The sequence below is a fragment of the Sarcophilus harrisii genome, chromosome 6 (assembly GCF_902635505.1).
Source record: "Sarcophilus harrisii chromosome 6, mSarHar1.11, whole genome shotgun sequence".
In the NCBI taxonomy this organism is placed as follows: domain Eukaryota; kingdom Metazoa; phylum Chordata; class Mammalia; order Dasyuromorphia; family Dasyuridae; genus Sarcophilus; species Sarcophilus harrisii.
This window is the reverse complement of record NC_045431.1, coordinates 250,089,237-250,108,370: the sequence shown is the minus strand read 5'-3', so window position 1 is coordinate 250,108,370 and position 19,134 is coordinate 250,089,237. Positions and strand designations below refer to the sequence as shown.

The window sequence follows — 19,134 nt, the reverse complement described above, 5'->3', positions numbered from 1 at the left end:
ATATCACATAGCCTTCTTCTACCTTATTTTTGTCTCTTTTCCCCTACTCCTTTTGATTTTCTCTTTTATTGTTATCTGTATCTCCTCTTTATCCTTCCTTTTCTCTGTCTCATGCCTTGAAGCAGCTGCAGTGGGCCAGACTAATCTATATATGCTGCTACCTGGATCAAGAGTTTGCTGTCTCCTGATGCAAAAGAAGTCACAAGCAGCTCTCTGGATAATACAAAAGCACATTGACAATTGATTTAAAGTAAAAAGAAAAATCCTTTCACATATGATACTTGGTCCTTAAGCAACACAATTATTTTATTTTCATGTTCATCAAATGTTACAATTATTGACATTTGCAAATATTCAAAGCACATTTACATACATTATCTCATTAGCCTCTTCTATCAGCTCCATAAGACAGAATCTATTGCTATTTTGTTAACATTATTTGTTAACATTTGTTGCATTAACATCATTGATAATAATTGTAGGCCTCCTGTCTATCCTCTGTCCCAAGCAGTCCTAAAAATGATTTTTATGGATTGCTGCCACACAAATAAAAATAATGAACAGATGGTCAATTCTGGAGATTACCTCTTCAAAATTAAGCTTGAGTTTACCTCTGAAGAAAAATGTACGGTACTTTTGTAAATGTGTGTTTGATATTAGATGTGGATTCTTCTCTCTGAGAACTATCCCTACCATCAGAATCCAAGAGCTAGGAAGCAGGAAGATAGTTAGCAGAAAGATCTCTCAAGTCACTCAAGGGATAAGTGTGTATTAATATATATCACAATACATAATATATTAATATGTAAATAATACATATTACAAATGTGTTACATATATGTATACTAAACATACATATACACACACACCTAGATACATTTTATTCTTTGTATCTAGGATATATTTTTATATATTTATTTTTACAAATTTATATGTACCCAAATTATATATTTGTATTCTATATCTGTTATATTTTTTTAAAATATACTTGTGTGTATATATATATATATATATATATACTATATATACATACTTACATATATATGTAATAACATATATATGTAATATAACATAAATATGTGTGTACATGTATATATTATATACATCATACAAAGACTATACACACATACACACTTGTATGAGTGTGAGTGTGTTTATGAACAAAATCGACTACATGCCAGGTGCTTCATTAAATGCTTTACAAGTATTATCTCATTTTATCTTCCCAACAACCCTAGCAAGTAGGTGCTATTTTTTAGACTCTGCCACTGACCTAAATGCATGTCTCCAATTCTAATTATTTTTCAACTGAGGAAAATGAGATCAAGAGAGGTTAAGTCCCCCAGTTTGCATGGAGGCAATATTTGAACTTGGTTCTCCTTAACTTCAGGCCCAGCATTTTTTCCACTGCCTTACCTAGGTAGCTAGCATGGTATAGTCAAATCAGCCCTACAATTGGAAACAGATCAGTAGAGCTGAAATCTGGACTGTGAAACCTACTACTTTTAACTCCTTAAGGAAATCAATTAGTCATTCTGAGCCATAGTTTCCTGTTTTATAAAATGTGGACATTGGATTAGGTAGCACTTAGACCCTTTGCATCTCTGGGGCTGTGATCCTTTATTTATAACAAAGAAAGCTTAATGATTAAATTTTGGGACAAAGGAACAAGAACCAAATTTCTCCTTGCATGTCAATTTACCACTTTCCCTGAGTTTTAATTTCTTTCTCTGTAAAATGACAGCATGGGACTAGCTTCTTTCAAAGAAGACCCTATGACTTAGAAACAAATCATACCCGAGGGACAGTGTATGTGTGTGTGTCCTTCACCTTGCAGTCATAATGAAGAGAAAAACAGAGTTCCCAGGGACTGAAGTTGTTTTTTTTTTTTCCATGACCTACCCCCTGAGAAGAAGAAAATCATTTCATCATCTACCTCTTGGGGATCTTTAGGGCTTTTCTTTATATCACAGTCACTTATCCCTGGACAATTGGCAAAGGCTCAAAGTTCCAAAGAATTGAGAATAAACTGCCTGAGCTGTTGCTATTCTTTTTTATCAGCATTCTGAATGAAAATACCAATCTGTAGCCTAGAAAAAGAATATTCTCACATTTAAGTGGAAAATTATTCTAAGAATTCTACACGTGGAGCAGGTAAGCAAAGTAAAATGGGATCACCTCTTTCAAAAGGTATTATCTTAATTCTCCTGTTGTCATTGTCCCCTCGCTTTAACTGAAATAATTTTGCCTTTATTTTGCATATGTCTTGTACTTATTTATTTGTGAAGATATTTAACCCCCAAGTAGAATATGTTTTTTTTTATGTAAGTTGTAAGAACAAATTTGAGTAAATAAGTCATTTTGACTATTATAGATATCCAAGTTAACTACAAAGGGCATAAGAAGAAAGAAGTTATTTTCATCCAGAAAAAGAACTTATAAATAGAAGTGTATATAGAATAATTTTACCCATATACACACACACACACACACACACTTGTATCTGATAGTCTTCTCTACAATGGGGTAAGGAAAAAAAAAATGACATGATTATATATTGTAAAAGAATAGCATGGTATACATAATAGATTTGCAATTTCATGGACAAACATCATTTATACACCATACTATATTATTATGTAAATGCTTGTTTTATTCTCTAAATTAAAAATAAAATAAATAAACATGGAAAAATTAAAATAAGCTTTTTGAGAAAAGAGTCTATACTCCTTTTGCATTCATAACCCAGTTCTTAGAGTTATGTTATAATGTCAATTTATAACTGGCAAATAATAAATACCTAAGAAGTGTTTGTGGATTCAATGATTGATTGATTAACTTGGAAACTGAAACCCAAAGAAAGAAACATTGGAAGCAGCAGAAGCAGAAATGAAGCCATAGTCTCATTTCATTTTTCTTCACTAAACCACCCTCTGTCTTGTTCCTAATTCTTCCCTTTGAGGCCACACAGAATAAATCTCACTTGGGATATGTGGACAATGATTCCAATGCCTTTTTTCCTAAAGGACATGTATTTGAAGACAAAGATCATGTCCCATCAAAGTTTTATCTGCTTTAGAAAAAATCATATTTAGAGCCACAAGAGACTTTTGAAATCAAGTCCAATATCCTTATTTTATATTAAGAGATTTAAGACACTAAGAGACTCACATTTCAGAATAAGTAAATGAGGTATCCCAGGATATAAAGAAAGTAGCATTAATGAGATTTGGATACAATTTCTCTGACTCCAGATCTCCATTGTCCATTGTTCGTTCTTTCTTTCTCTTTCTTTCTTTCTTTCTTTTTTTTTCCTTCTTTCTGAGGCAATTGGGGTTAAGTGACTTACCCAGGGTCACACAGCTAGAAAATGTTAAGTTTCTGAGACTACATTTGAACTCGGGTCCTCCTGACTTCAGGGCTGGTGCTCTATCCACTGTGCCACCTAGCTGCCTCTCCATTGTTTGTTCTTTCAATTAATTCTCAAAAAATATGGCTTCCACACCCTTCATAATTCAGATCACCTCCCTTACAAATTCTATTTTGTCAGTGATTCAGTTAATATGCAGTGTCTAGGACAGAGAATAGGATCTTGGATGTCATCCTACTTGGCAGAGGATAAAAATTTTTACTTCCTAGATTCTGGAATAGACTTACCAATGAATCTCTCCCAAAATGCTTATGCCTAGTTGTGTGGAAAGAAGGAATTGTTTCGGGGAACAGTTTTCTCATCTATAAAATGGAGATAATAATACTTGTATTTTAAAAATAAGACAGGATTAAAGCAGTTACAGTTGAGAGAAAAATTGAAATGATAGCATAGGAGGAAGAGTAAAGATATATATTTGGAATCATAAACCATAGACTTGAAGCTATAAAAGATATAGATTATCAAGTCCAATCTGCTCACATTACAGATAAAGAGACTTGTTTAGGTTCATACAAAAATCAAGTGTCTGAGGCATGACATGAACTTTTCCCATCCTGACACCAAATTCAGTGTTCTATGTACCATATTACAAAAATGCTTTACTACGACACGTCAGAAACACATTGTTTGGGTGGGTTTCTGTAAAGTCTATATTAGTTCCCTGGAGGCCTCAGGAACAGCCAGAGACATGATAAGTAAAAGTCCTTGGTCTTTAGGAGGAGAAGTGAAGGAGACAGAGAAAACTGGCACAAAGCTCCTGGATTATAGAGTCCAAAGTCACCAACCTCTCTCCTCCTTCTCCTGTGGCCAAGTGAAATCTGGCTCTTTTCACACCACCCTCTAATCCTTGCCTATGATTATCTGTATACACCAAACATCAAGCAGCACTGAACAATGAGAAAGGCCATTTTCCCAAATATATGCTAATAGAGTCATTGTCAAATAGGTAATTAGCCTTAAGTGCTCAGTTGTCTGATTCAAGCATACCTCTTAAGAGTTTCAGCCCTTTATAGATATCAGGATGTATCCTGCACCTAAATAAAAGGCAAGGCCTAAAACATCAAATAGAAAACATGCAAATTAGTTTCCTAGAAAACTAAGGGAGCTAATAAACTCATCAATTAAAATTTTATTATCCATTACATATGTTAGACAGTATGCTGGGCTCTAAGGAAATAAAACAAATTTAAATCATTCCTAACCTCAAGGAGCTTAAAAATTATGGGGAGAAATAGTCATTGCCCAAATAAGTAGATAAAATAAATATGTGCAAAACTGATAAAAGCTATTTGTTTGGAAGAAGAGGCCCTAGCATTTGAGAAGATAAAAATTTGTAGAAAAGACATCTGAGATGAATTTGAAGGATGCTTATTCTAAAAGTATTACAGGAATTAGGGTTCTTGTGGAAAGGTAGGGGAAAAGGAGACTGAATATCTTTTGTGACAATGTGTGTGAACAAGAAGAGAGTGTGAAACTGTAAAAGATGAATTAAAACTGGAAAGGGAAGGTGGAACCAAGTTTTTAAGGACTCTAAATCTCAAAAGGAGGATGTTTTAATGGGAAACTAAAAATTACAAGCCAGTGGACCTTATTGAGAAGAACTGTGATATAGTTGGAGTCATATGAATGTTATCTTGTTAATGTCTCAAGTAAATTTAATAAAAGCAGATGAAGGCTCAGACTCCAAACAAAATCAGTTTATTTAACAATGATGAATATAACTGTTAACAAAGTGAGTCAAACTAGTGATCTCAGTAAAATCAGAGACCCTGATAAGAATAAGACCCTCTTTATTGACACACAAGAAAAGGGCCATGGTAGTCATAGAGCATTATGACTGGCAATACTAAGAAATATGGACTAGCATTCAGTTAAGGATAATCACTCCCTTCTCTGACAATTGTTACGTCATTTCAGTTGTGCCTGACTCTTTTGGATACCTTGTGGAATTTTTTGGCAAGGATACCAAAGTGATTTTCTATTTCCTTTTTAAACTATTTTATAGCTGAGGAACTCAGGCAAACAGAATTAGTGACTTGATTAGGCCTTATAATGTATGAGGCTAGATTTGAACTCATAAAAAATGAGTTTTCCTGATTCTAAGCCCAGTGCTCTATCCACTACACCACCTAACTTCCCTCTCTGACAATTAAATGATGTTTGTTTCCTGGGGCCCACCTACATCTTGTATTCTTTGTCAGGGGATTTCTCTTTGGGAAAGATAAAAACATTCTAATTGCCCAAGGAAAGGCAAGGATAGATGATATTTGTGGGGTTCAAGGCTAGCAGATTGATGCCATGGAAGGGTTTCAAGGGCTGTTGATATGAGAGATAAAAATTTCTCTCTTACTTATAATTATAAACTAAATGGAAAGCTAAAATCATGAGCTCAACTCAAAGAGCTTGGAAACATGATGTTAAGCAATTACAGGCTCAATTATAAAAAACAATCTAGCATAAAATAAATTACAATGAAGAATCAATAAAAGAAAAATTAATACAGAAGAAACTCAAGATAAAATGAATTTGATTTTTTCAATAGTGGAGTGGTTAGTATATTGGAGAGGGAATACACTTGAAGCAGGGAGACCAATTAGTAGAATATTGCAGCAATACAGGTAAGGGACAATGAAAATCTGAATTGGGTTATTGATGGTGTGATCACATTGAAAGAGAGATGTTGTGGAAATAAAAAAAGAAAAAAACTTTAAAAGGTGATTAGATATGTGACTGAAGAAGAGTGAACATTCAATAAGGACTCTGAAATTGTGAACCTAGGAGATTAAAGCCTGGATGTAACCTTTTCTGGCAGAAATAAATTTAAAAAATAAATTTTGGAGGGAGAAGATAATCAATCTGTTTTGGACAGGTCAAGTTGTTTATAGCAAATCCAGGTTGAGATATCCAATAACCAGATGGTGATGAGAGGCAAGAAATATATCAGAACTGAATAAATAGATTTAGATGTGATCTACTAGAAATCATAATTCGATTCTATGAATTGAAGTAATTATCAAGAATGAGGTTTAATAAATAGAAGAGGTTCCAGGATAGTGCTTAAAGCAGAAGAGACTATTGGATAGAGCAAAGCTTTTTAAATTGTGGGTCACTACCCCACATTGGGTCATATAACTGAATTTGGGGATTATGGAATTTTAATTTGTATACCTATTTTATATATCAATATATCCAGGACTGTACAAAATTTTCTCAGGTGAAAAGGAGTGATGAATGCAAAAAATATAAGAAAGACATAAAATGTGCACAAATAAATATCCTTAGGTCAGCTTATCATAAATGAAGTTCTTCCTGACCCCATTAACTGATAACAGTCTCTCCTTAAATTACCTTTCTTGATTTAAATATATTTTGGATGTATTGGGGGCAATTCATATTTATTTGGGAAGATGATTGTCAAATTTTAAGCATGAACATTTATATCTCACAAATCCTATAAATTAAGGTTTGATATAGTGTTTTGCTGATTCAGTTAATTGTCTAGATTTATGAAAGAGTTAATGCAGATTAAACTTTAAATTGTTAGTAGTGGAGATTAAAGCTTAAAATAAAATTTTATTTGTTAACTAAAAATATATATGTATGTGTGCTTATATATAAATACATATATACTCATAATTTAATAGACTAGTAACAGAAAAGTCCTTATTATGTCCCTTTCTGAATTCCTAAAGTTTTCTTCATTAAAAAAAAGTTTATTATTTTTTTTTGCACTTAGGTAGTCACTTCTCTTTTTGGTTTCTCCTGAAACATAAAATGCCAGAAGAGATACAAATCTTTAAATATGGCTAATATAAACTTTTGATTTGGTGAACTATGATGTAATAAAAGGAGGGATTTTTTTTCACTTAAACATGTAAAAAGATGTAGGATAGTTAAAGTAACTGATAAAATTAATTGATTAAATTGATTTAAAATGATTAACTTAAAAAATAGAAACTGCAAACACAATCAAATAAAATCTATTTTAAAATACTCCAATAAAATGATGAACCAAAGAGTAAATGTATATTATTTTTCATCCCTTCAAAAAGTTTATATTGAAAAGTGGGATAATGATCCAAAAACAACATAATTCAAACCTTATTATATAAAGATATAAAAGGGATGTTCAAAGCATTATATGGTGCCTTCAAGGAGTCATTTCACTTGCTCTTTAGAAATTCTGGTATACACTATTGTTAGGTTTCCTACTATAGGTAGGCATTTTACCTGCCTTCACAATTGAATTCTTTGTATTAATATATTTCCATGCATCTTTCCTTTTCAGAACAAAGTATTAATAACTAGAAATAACAAGATTTTATATTCAATCAGCTCATCTACTTAATCAAGACAAAGTGTTTGGTGAAATGTAATCTGGCATTGCTTCATTGTCTTTGGAATATTAATTTCAATAGAGAAACTGCACCTGTCCTGACTAAGGGATAATTATATTCTTAAACCCTGACTTAACAATTGAGTATTTTTATTTAAACTGTCAACCATATAATTTCAGTCACCAATATTGTAATCATTGGTATTAATGTTGGCTAGAATTTTGAGATCATTCTTGTTCAATTAGTCATCCAAAGAAGGAACAGCTATTGTATCCCTGATAAAGAGATATATTTTACCTCTTCTTAAGTACTTTCTGCAATTACAATAGTTATCCTCAACCCAAAGCCAAGTGTGCCTAACACTTCCACAAATGGATAAAAGAAACCACTCAGTTGTGACAGAGTTTATTTTTATGGGCATTACTCAAGACCCACAATTGCAGATTATCTTCTTTGTGGTGTTTCTTGCTGTCTACATGATCAATGTGATAGGCAATGTTGGTATGATTATCCTCATTGTGATGGATGCACAACTGCATACACCAATGTACTTCTTCCTTTGCAATCTCTCCCTCGTGGATCTTGGCTACTCATCTGCCATTGCTCCCCGAATGTTGGCAGACTTCCTGACCCAGCACAAGGTCATCTCTTTCTCCAGCTGTGCCACTCAATTTGCCTTCTTTGTGGGGTTTGTAGATGCTGAGTGCTATGTCTTGGCTGCCATGGCATATGATCGGTTTGTGGCTATCTGCCGCCCACTTCACTATAGCACCATCATGTCTAACAGAGTATGTCTGGTGCTTACAGTGGGTTCCTACCTGGCTGGACTGGTAAGTCTGGTAGCCCATACTTCCCTCACATTCAGTCTAGAATATTGTGGGTCCAACATCATCAACCATTTCTTCTGTGAAATCCCACCACTCCTGGCTCTCTCTTGTTCAGACACCTATATCAGTGAAATCTTACTCTTCAGCCTGTGTGGCTTCATTGAGTTCAGTACCATACTCATCATCTTTATTTCCTATGCCTTCATCCTTGTGGCCATCCTCAGGATCAGCTCTGCTGAAGGCCGTATCAAGGCTTTCTCAACTTGTGGATCCCATCTCACTGGCGTCACCCTTTTCTATGGGACAGTCATGTTCATGTATCTTAGGCCAACATCTGCCTACTCTCTCGACCAAGACAAATGGGCTTCTGTGTTCTATACTGTCATTATTCCTATGTTGAATCCTATTATCTACAGTTTGAGAAATAAAGATGTGAAAGCTGCCTTCAAAAGATTGACCTGTAAGAAACCTCAGTAAAAGCAATTAAAAAGGGAGACAAAATAGTGCCCTAGGCTTTCAATACAATAAGGGAATGAAACCAGAGCAATCAGAAACTGATCAGAGTCCAAATAGATTTTTAGTAATGTTATAAAATGATTGAGCTTCATAACCTTTGAGTAGGAATTAGGATAATTGCAGAATGAGTCTTGAAATGTGGATGCAGTATAATTGAGTATGATATGTTAAGTGAAGTGTTTTGGTTGGAAGAAATGTATATGTTGTTACATCTGCAAATTAAGATAAACTGAAAGACAAAGTTATAAGGATTAACTAGTCAACCAAACCAATCAGTTGCATCAATGATCTCTCTCAATGACCAAACATACTGAATAAAGGCTGGAAGGGTCTTTTAGAGCAATTAGCAAGATGACAGAACAAAACGTTCAGTAATGTACATGTTTCTTTTTCTTCTGATTGTCTATTATTGATATACTCAGATTAAAGATTACATGCTTTTGATGAACCACTCTTCTGAAAACCCCTACATAACCAAGATATGTTATTCCAGTAACAAGACAAAGATTACCAGGAAATGAGAGGGGACTTCACATGGTGAAAGTTTCTACAATAGCTTAATTGATAAGATTTGATCTTTAGATTAACCAGAATTCTCTGGAAAGTAGGTGATGGATGGAATTACAAAGTTAGAAGTAATTGCAAGAAAAAGGCTGACTTTTACACAACTTTCTCCTAGTTGTGGTGTGTGGATGAAGTTTATGAGGAAAATGAACCTTGAAAGAGTATATTAAATCTGACTTGATTCAGTTTAGCAAAATGGAAGTGATCAATTATCAATTTTCATTTTTACAGTGTGCATACATGAGTGAGTGTAAGAGTGACTATATAGTAAGAAAATAGTATTGTCAGAATCAATTTCATCAAGAGTTAATCATGACTGATCATCCCGATGATAAACCTCAATTCCAGAAGACCCAATGAGAATTCACGCTATTCACCTATGGACTTAAAAAATGGTGATCTTGGTGAAATTTTTGGAAATGACCAATAGAGGAATCTTTTTTGGTGGTGGAGCTTAACAGCATATTTATTACATGGATGTTATTTTTTCTTTTTAAAGGAGAAGGTAGAAATGGGAACAAGAGAAAATGGATAGTTGTTAGAAAAAAAATTAAAAGCCATGCCAGTTTAATTTCCTTCTATTTTATTGGCAGTGTTACAAAACTGGTAATCAAGGCAATATTGTTGACAGAATTTACCTAGTTTTTGAGACAAAATCTTTGATAATTCTATCTTCATAAAACAGATTGTTATCTAGTCCAAATTTATCAAAATGGATTTTGAATTGTTTGAGTGAAAAGACCTAAATTATAGTTATTAATACTAAATAACAACTGTAAAGGAGGTTTCTAATAGAGTACTCTAGGCATCTGTGGTCTATACTTTGCTCTTAAATTAGTGACCTGGATAAGACAAAATTAGCATATTTAAAGTATGTTGATTATAAATATAGAGATAGATGTGTAGATACATTCATAGATAAATAGATAAAAATGAAGGTATAGTAGTAAATGTAGATTGTTTTTATTTTTTTGTTGTTACTATTTTTTTGAGAGTTTTTTGCTTGTTTTTTTTTTTTTTTTTTTTTTTTTTAGTTTCCACTTGGCTTACACCTAATGTATCCTCTTCCTTTACCCAGGAAGTCTTTTTGTGGAAGGAAAAACAAGTTCATCAAAACCAACCAAAATATCTAAAAAGTCTATCATTATATGAAATGAAATATATCTCAACAAAGAAATTAAAGGATAGGTCTTCTCTTGGAAGGCAAACTTCATCATTTTACTTTTATAGCTTTCAATTTCAATTATTTTGTTGAAGATTCCATTTACATTGTTTTGAGGATTCTACTTATTTCAATTCTATTAGTTCATATGAAGTCTCCATGATCTTATTTGTTTATTACCTTGATTAAGATTTATAGTATGGGAATATTCTGTTATAAAAATATATCATTATTTAATTAGACATGTCCCATAAATTGACACTTACTTTTTAATAATTTTTGGCTAACAAAAGTAAAAGGGAGAGATAATAGACTACTAAAATAATTTTTGCATATATGAGGTCTTTCTTTTTATCCTTAACCTCTGAGTGCATATTTAGCAGTGGAATCTCTAGGATAAATAATTTATTTGAGAAATGAAGACTTTAGCATAGACACTTGCTGTAAAATTTCCCTCAGCTCTCTGTTTTCTTTCTAATCATGGATGCAATGGTTTTGTTTGTAGAAAATCTTTTTGATTTAGTATAATAAAAATAACTTATTTTGTAATGTTCCCTATCTCTTGTTTGGTAATAAATCCCTTCCATATCCATAGGTCTGACAGAAAACCATTATGTGATTTTTTAATTTTTTATGACATTACCTTTTATGTCTAAATAATGTATTAATTTTGATCTTATTCTAGTTTACTTTGTACAGTATTGGTGTACCTAGTTTCTGTCAAGCTGTTTTTCCAATTTTTTTAAAATAATACATTCTTTTCCCAATTAAATGTAAAATAAAACTTATTTTTTAAACCTTTGAGTTCTAAATTCTCTCCTTTTATTTTCACTCAGTATTGTAAGCAATTTTGTCAGTTTTACATTTACAGTTGTATGAAACTTTTTAAATATATTAATCATTTTATGAAAGAAAACACCAACCATGAAAAATAAAGAAAATGGAAAAAATAGCAACAAAAAATAATGTTACCATCTGCATTCAGATCTATCACTTCTTTCTCTGGTAGTCAATGACACTGTTCATCATGAGATCTCTGGAATTGTCTTGCATCATTGTATTGCTGAGAATGGCTTCATTCATAATTGAACATTTTACAAAGATAACTGTTACTGTGTATAATGTTCTGGTTCTGCTCTTTTCTCTTTACTTCAGCTCATGTCTTTTCAGTTTCTTTTAATTAGTCTGTTCATCATATGTTATAGTACAATAGTATTTCATTACAATCATATACCACAACTTATGTAACCATACCCCAATGTATGGGCATTCCCTTAATTTCTAATTCTTTGCCACCACAAAAAGAGCTTCTGTAAATATTTCTACAAAATGGTTCTTTGTTTTTTTTTTCCTTTTAAAGCAAATCTCTTTGGGATATAGATTTAGTAATGGTATTTCTGTATAAAAGAGCATGCACAGTTATATATCTCTTTTCACATAGCTCCAAATTGCTCTCCAGAATGATTGAACCAGTTTGCAATGCCACCAACAATGCATGATCATCCCTATTTGCCCACATTCTCTTCAACATTTATTATTTTCTTTATCTCTCATATTAGCCAATTTAACATTTACAAAATGGTACCTCAGAATTCTTTCAATTTTCATTTCTGTAATCAATAGTGATTTAGAGCATTTTTTCATAGGACTAAATGTGGCTTTTATTTCATCTGAAAACTGTCTTGCTATATCCTTTGATCAATTATCAATTAGGGAATGACTTGTGTTCTTATAAATTTGAGTCTTTTTTTTTCTACATAGTTGAAGAATGAGGGCTTTATTATAAAATGCTTTCTTCAACCTTCTGTTTTCCTTAGGTGCATTGATTTTGCTTGTGCAAAATCTTTTTAATTTAACATATTTAAAAGTGTCCCTTTATAACTTGTAGTACTCTGTCTCTTCTTAGGTTATACATTCTTCTCATATCAATAGACCTTCCAGGTAGAACTATTCCATGCTCTTCTAACTTGCTTATGATATCAATATTTTTATCTAACTTATTTATACATTTTTATCTTTTGTGTTACATACAATGAGATGCTGGTCTATAAATAGTTCCTAACATATTGTTTTCAATATTCCCAAACAGTTTTTTTTTTTTTATCAAATAGTGAGTTGTTGTGTCAAAAGTTAGTCTCTTAAGGTTTATCAAACATTAAATTGTTATGATAATTTACTACTTTGTAATGTGTACCTAATTGCTTCTACTGACCCACCTTACTATTTCTTAGCCAGTACAAGATTATTTTGATGATTACTGTTTTAGAATATAGTTTTGAGATCCAGTTTTGTTAGACCTCCTTTCTTCCCATTTTTTTCATTGAGTCCCTTGATATTTTAAATTTTTTATTCTTCCAGATGAATTTTCGCAATATTTTCTCTAGTTTTATAAAATATTTTGATAGTTTTATTGAAATGACACTAAATAAGTCAATTAATTTAGGAAGAGTTTTATTTTTATTAGCCTACCTTTGAACAATTAAGATTTTTGGTTTTTCAGATCTGACTTTATTTGTGTGAAAAGTATTTTGTCATTGTATTCATATAATCCTTAGATTTGTATTACTGCATAGACTCCCAAGTGTTTCTATTGCCTATAGTTGAATTTCTTTCTATCTCTTGCTGCTGGACTTCATTGGTAATATATAGAATATATGGGAATGTTGTTGATTTCTGTGGGTTTATTTCATATTCTGAAACTTTCCTAAAATTATTCATTTTAATTGATTCCATAGAATTCTTTAAAAATACATTATATCATCTGCAGAGTGATACTTTTGTTTCTTTTTTATCTATGTAATTTCTTTCTTTTATTTTTCTTGTCTTATTGATATAGTTGTCTTATTGATATAGTTAGCATTATTTTGAATAAAAGTGATGATAAAAAGGATTCTTGTTTCACCCCTGGGTGATATGATAACAACAAATTTCATCTTCTGATAATCTGGGAAATTCATATTTTTTGTAATTATTCGTCCATTTAACTCACTTTGCTAAGTTTATGTTATTTAATTGAACAAAATATCTCTAAATGAATAATTTAATTTTATCTTCATTGATGGTGAATTCACCCTTTTCATTTATGAATGTGGTGATTTGGTGTTGTTTTTAATCAAAGTTACCAATGGTTTTTCTATTCTGTTGATTTTTTTTTCATAAAGCCATCTCCTGATTTTATTTGCTCCTACAATAGTTTTCTTTCACTTTAATTAATTTCTCATTTGACTTTTTAGGATTTTTAATTTGATGCTTAATTGGGGATTTTTAATTAGTTCTTTTTTTCTACATTTGCTTTGTGGCATGCCCAATACATTGATGTACTCTTTCTCTTTTTCAATAATATTGGTCTTTTAAAGATATACATTTCCCTCAGGCATTGCTTTGGAGGCATCACATAAACTTTGAGAGGTATTCTCATATTTATCATTCTCTATAATGGAATCATTTCTTGTTTCTTTGATTTGTTCTTTGCCTCCCTCATTTGTTAGCATTAGACAATTTTATTTCTGGTATCTTTTATTTATTTTTCCATGGTCTTTTATTGAATGTAATTTCTGTTGCATTATGATCTGGAAAAGGTACATTTAATATTTCTGCTTTTCTCTATTTGGTTGTGAGTTTTTTTATGCCCTAATACATAGTCAAGTATTATGAATGCCTCCATGTACTATTAGGAAAAAAGGTATATTCCTTTCTATTCCCATTCACTTTTCTCCAGAAGGCAATTATAGTTAATTTTGTAAAAACTCTATTATTGTAACTTCTTTCTAGTTTATTATTATTTCAATTTATATAGTTCTCAAAGGGGCAAGTTAAGGTCTTCTAATATTGTTTTGATGTATAGTTTTTTCTATAATTTATTTAACTTTTCTTTTAAAATTGTGGATGTATCATTTGGTGCATTATGTTGGTGTATTTATTATTTCTGCTGCCTTTTAGCAGAATGTAGTTTTTCTTGAAGCTTCACTTCTTGCTGTGAGTCTGATAGACTCATCATTTCACTGGTCTGCTACCATCAACTTTATAAATATATGTGACACATTCCTATTTGAATTCCCCTTCTCTTCTCCCTGTTATTATACCTCTACACTCTCTAATTGTGTGCTACAAAATAGAATGATTCACCTCCAGGGGAATACATGGAGCTCTGGGTCATTTCTCCAATTACTCTTTACATTTTATGCAGTTATGTACAATTCTTCTATACATATTTCCACATTTATCTTGCTACACAAGAAAAAAAACAGGTCAAAAAGAAAAAAATGAGAAAGAAAACAAAAATCAAGCAAACAAGAGCAAAATGCTGTGATCCACAATAAATCCCAATAGTCCTCTTCATGGATGCAGATGGCTCTCTCCATCACAAGACCACTAGAACTGGCCTGAATCACCTCATTGTTGAAAAGAGCCATGTCCATCAGATTAATCATCACAATCATTTTGTTGCTGTGTACAAAGATTTCTTGGTTCTGCTCACTTCATTTAACATCAGTTCAGAAGACACTCCAGGTCTTTCTGAAATCATCCTGTTAATCAGTTCCTTTTTTTTTAGATCTTAGTTTATTTATTATTTATAAATCTTTTTTACTTTCAAAACATATGCATAGATTTCAACATTCACTCTTGTAAAATCTTGTATTACAAATTTTTCTCCCTTCCTTCCCTGCACCCCCTCTTGTAGAAGGCAAGTAATCCAATATAAGTTTAAACATATGCAATTCTTCTATATGTATTTTCACAATTATCATGCTGAACAAGAAAAATCAGACCAAAAAGAAAAAGAAATGAGAAAGAAAACAAATACAAGCAAAAACAACTCCAAAAAGTAAAAATATACTATGTTGTGATTCATGCTCAGTTCCCACAGTCTTCTGCCTGGATGAAAATGGTTCCCTTCATTCCAAGACTATTGCAATTGGCCTGAATCACCTTGCTGTTGAAAAGAGTCACATCCATCAAAATTGATCATCATATAATATTGTTGCTGTGTTCTCTTAGTGTATTCACTTAACTTCTGTTGATTATTCCTTATAAAACAATAAGATTGCATAATATTCACATACCATAACTTATTCAGTCATTCCTCAACTGATGAACATCCACTCCATTTCCAATTCTTCACCACTATAAAAAGAACTGCTATAAACATTTTTGCACATGTAGACCCTTTTACTTTTTTATGATTTCTTTGGGATACAGATCCAAAAAGACACTGCTAGATCAAAGGCTTTGCACAGATTCATAGCCCTTTGAGCATACTTCCAAATTGCTCTGCAGAATGTTTGAATCAGTTCACAATTCCACCAATAATGCATTGATGTTACAGTTTTCCCACATCTCCTTCAACATTTATTATCTTTTCCTATCATCTTACTCAATTTGAGAAGTGTGCAATAGTACCTCAGAGTTGTCTTAATTTGCATTTCTCTGATCAATAGCAATTTTGATCATTTTTTCATATGACCAGAAATATTTTTATTTTCTTCATCTGAAAATTAGCTGTTCCTATCCTTTCACCATTTATTAACTGGGTAATGGCTAAAAACAAGCCTTATTTTAATACTTTTCCACAAAATTACATGGGTTTTGAGTCCGAAAAATTAAAATCGCTGTTATTTGTTCATTCAAGAAATTGTGACTCAGAGAAAAGGATAAAATCTCTGAATTGAAAGGGATAGCAGAAGTCATCATTTATATTTTAATTTACATCTAACTAGGAATACTTAAAATATGCAACAAAGAAACATTTAATTCAACTCAACAAGCATTTATTAAGCCATTATTGGGCACATAACACTTCAAAAGACCTTAGGATGACAAGACATAGACAAAATAATCCCTTCCATCAAGGAAATTTCTGCCTATATTTAAAACAAAAGAAGTTCAAATTTATGTTTATATTATAGTTTGATGTTTACAAAGTTTTACTCTAAACATTGCTGTGGAATAGATAATGAAACATTGTATTCCTCATTCTAAAGATGGAAAAACTGAGGCACAGAATAGTGAAATTATTTATTTGGTCATAAAACAAGTAAGTATTAGGGAGAGATATCAAACTCAAGTCTCTTGACTCTTACCATACGGTACCTTTTTCACTATCCTATGGTAATTCACTATGTTTCAAATGAAATGGACTAGGAATTAAATGACACAAGAGGCTGCTGTTCTTCTATTATGGTAAGTGTACTGGATTAAGTATCAGCAGACCTGAGTTTGATACTGACCCTCTCTGGTTGTGTGATACCAGAAAAATCACTTCCTTTCCCTGAATCTAAAATACCTCATATATAAAAACATATGACTCTGTCCCTAAATCACTTTCCAGTTTTAAAGAAATCACTCAAAATCTAAGTCCTTCAGTATCTTCTCAACAAGTATTTGCATTGCCCACTTCATAAAGTTGTTGTGAATAACATATTTTTTCAAGCTAATTAAAGGTGAAGCTTAAGCTTACTTCAGAGTAATGCTACAGGTACCTTTTAGGATGAGAATTTAATCTTTTCTCATTAGGAAGTTATAGAGGCTGGAATGATTGCAGAGAGCTGGAACTGTGAAAAGGTGAACTTGAATCTAAGACAGCAGAGTATTTAAGGCTAAATACCTACTTAATGTGAGATAATGGTCCTATAAACATATACTTAGATGATGTGGTGATGTGATGGCTCTCTCATGATTGGCACTTACTGAATGTGTTGTGGTGAGGTAATCATAGGCAAAGATTGGAGGGCTGAGGGAAAGGATGCAGTGTGCTCTGCAGGGAAGACTTTAGGCTCCAGACTCCAGGATCCATCTTTGATGAGCCATGTGGTAACTTGCCTGTCTCCTTCACTTCTCCTCCTAAAGACCAAGGACTTTAACTGATCCTGACTCTTGACTGATCCTGAGGCCCTCCAGAGAGCTAGCCCAGACATTACAGGAAATAAGAAATTCTAACTTTTCCCCTTAGATACCACTCCAAGGGCAGGACATCCCTATGAAGAGATGAAATAATTTATTAAGCTCACACAATGAATGTGTGGGCCAATATTCAAGCCATAATCTTTGTGAGTTTTTATCCTATCCCTCTGCATTATGCTAGGCTCTGTTTACTAATGACTTTTTTCAAGGCCCCTTTCACATCTTTATTCCTCAAGCTATAAATCAGGGGGTTGAGCATCGGTGTGATAATAGTGTAGAAAACAGCAATGATCTTCCCTCCAGACCGGGAGGACTTGGATTGAGGCCGCATGTACATGAAGATGGCTGTCCCATAAAACAAAGCTACCACAGTCAGGTGAGAGGCACAGGTGGACAATGCTTTAAGCCTTCCTGATGCAGAATGCATCCTGAGGACTGACAGGAGGATACGAGCGTAGGAGATCACAATGAGAAGGAATGGAATGAAGACAATTATGATGCTAAAGATGAACACTACCAGCTCTGTGAAAGATGTATCTGTACATGCTAACCTTAGTACTGAGGGTACTTCACAGAAGAAGTGGTTCAGCACATTAGGCCCACAGTAGGGCAATCTCAAGGTGAGGACATTTATCACCATGGAACTTAGGAAGCTGCTAGTACAGGAAACGATGACCATGTGAACACAAGTGCGCTTGTTCATAATGATTGTATAGTGCAATGGGGCACAAATAGCAACATATCTGTCATATGCCATGACCCCCAAAAGGACACATTCAATCATCCCAAAGGAGAGGGAGCAATACATCTGGATTGCACAGCCAGTAAAGGAGATGGTCTTTTTCTTCCCTACCATATTTGAAAGCATTTGTGGGACATTAGTTGTAGTGTAACAGATGTCTAGGAAGGACAGATTAGTCAGGAAAAAATACATAGGTGTTTGGAGACGAGGTTCAATCTGGATTACTGTGATGATGATGAGATTGCCAAGCACTGTCAATAAATAGAAGAATAAAAACATGATGAAAAGGATGAGTTGAGCCCTTGGTTGAGAAGAGAGTCCCAAGAAAATGAATTCAGTCACAAATGTTATATTTGCCTCTGCCATAGTGGTTCTTCAGGCTAAATCATCATCTCCCAGAGGAAGAGGTAGCTTCTGTTCAAAGGATTAATCAACCCTACCTAGTCTGAAAAGGAAATACCCAAACAGTGCATTACAGACAGATAGTTTAAAGATAAAAACCAAGGTAAATATTTGCTTTAGCAGTCTACATAGAGTTTAAAGTTAGCACAGATTTTTAGGTTTTATTTCCCATTTTAGGATTAAGAAAGTGTTTTTCTGTGAAACTGCCAAGATCAATATTTAATTAAATATATTTAACATTCAAAAATACCACA

At 32.8% G+C, this 19,134-nt stretch overlaps 2 protein-coding genes across 2 annotated transcripts; one reads left to right on the top strand and one right to left on the bottom strand.

Moving 5' to 3' along the window:
* Positions 1-8,138: 8,138 nt before the first annotated feature.
* Positions 8,139-9,071, top strand: LOC100927633 (olfactory receptor 1019). Its single transcript, XM_003773865.1, has one exon. It carries the CDS (start codon positions 8,139-8,141, stop codon positions 9,069-9,071), a length of 933 nt encoding a protein of 310 aa, XP_003773913.1.
* Positions 9,072-17,908: 8,837 nt separating this feature from the next.
* On the bottom strand, positions 17,909-18,844 carry LOC100927372 (olfactory receptor 2D3-like). The gene has a single exon (XM_003773864.1). The coding sequence runs from the start codon at positions 18,842-18,844 to the stop codon at positions 17,909-17,911; it is 936 nt and encodes a 311-aa protein (XP_003773912.1).
* Between the last annotated feature and the right edge of the window lie 290 nt (positions 18,845-19,134).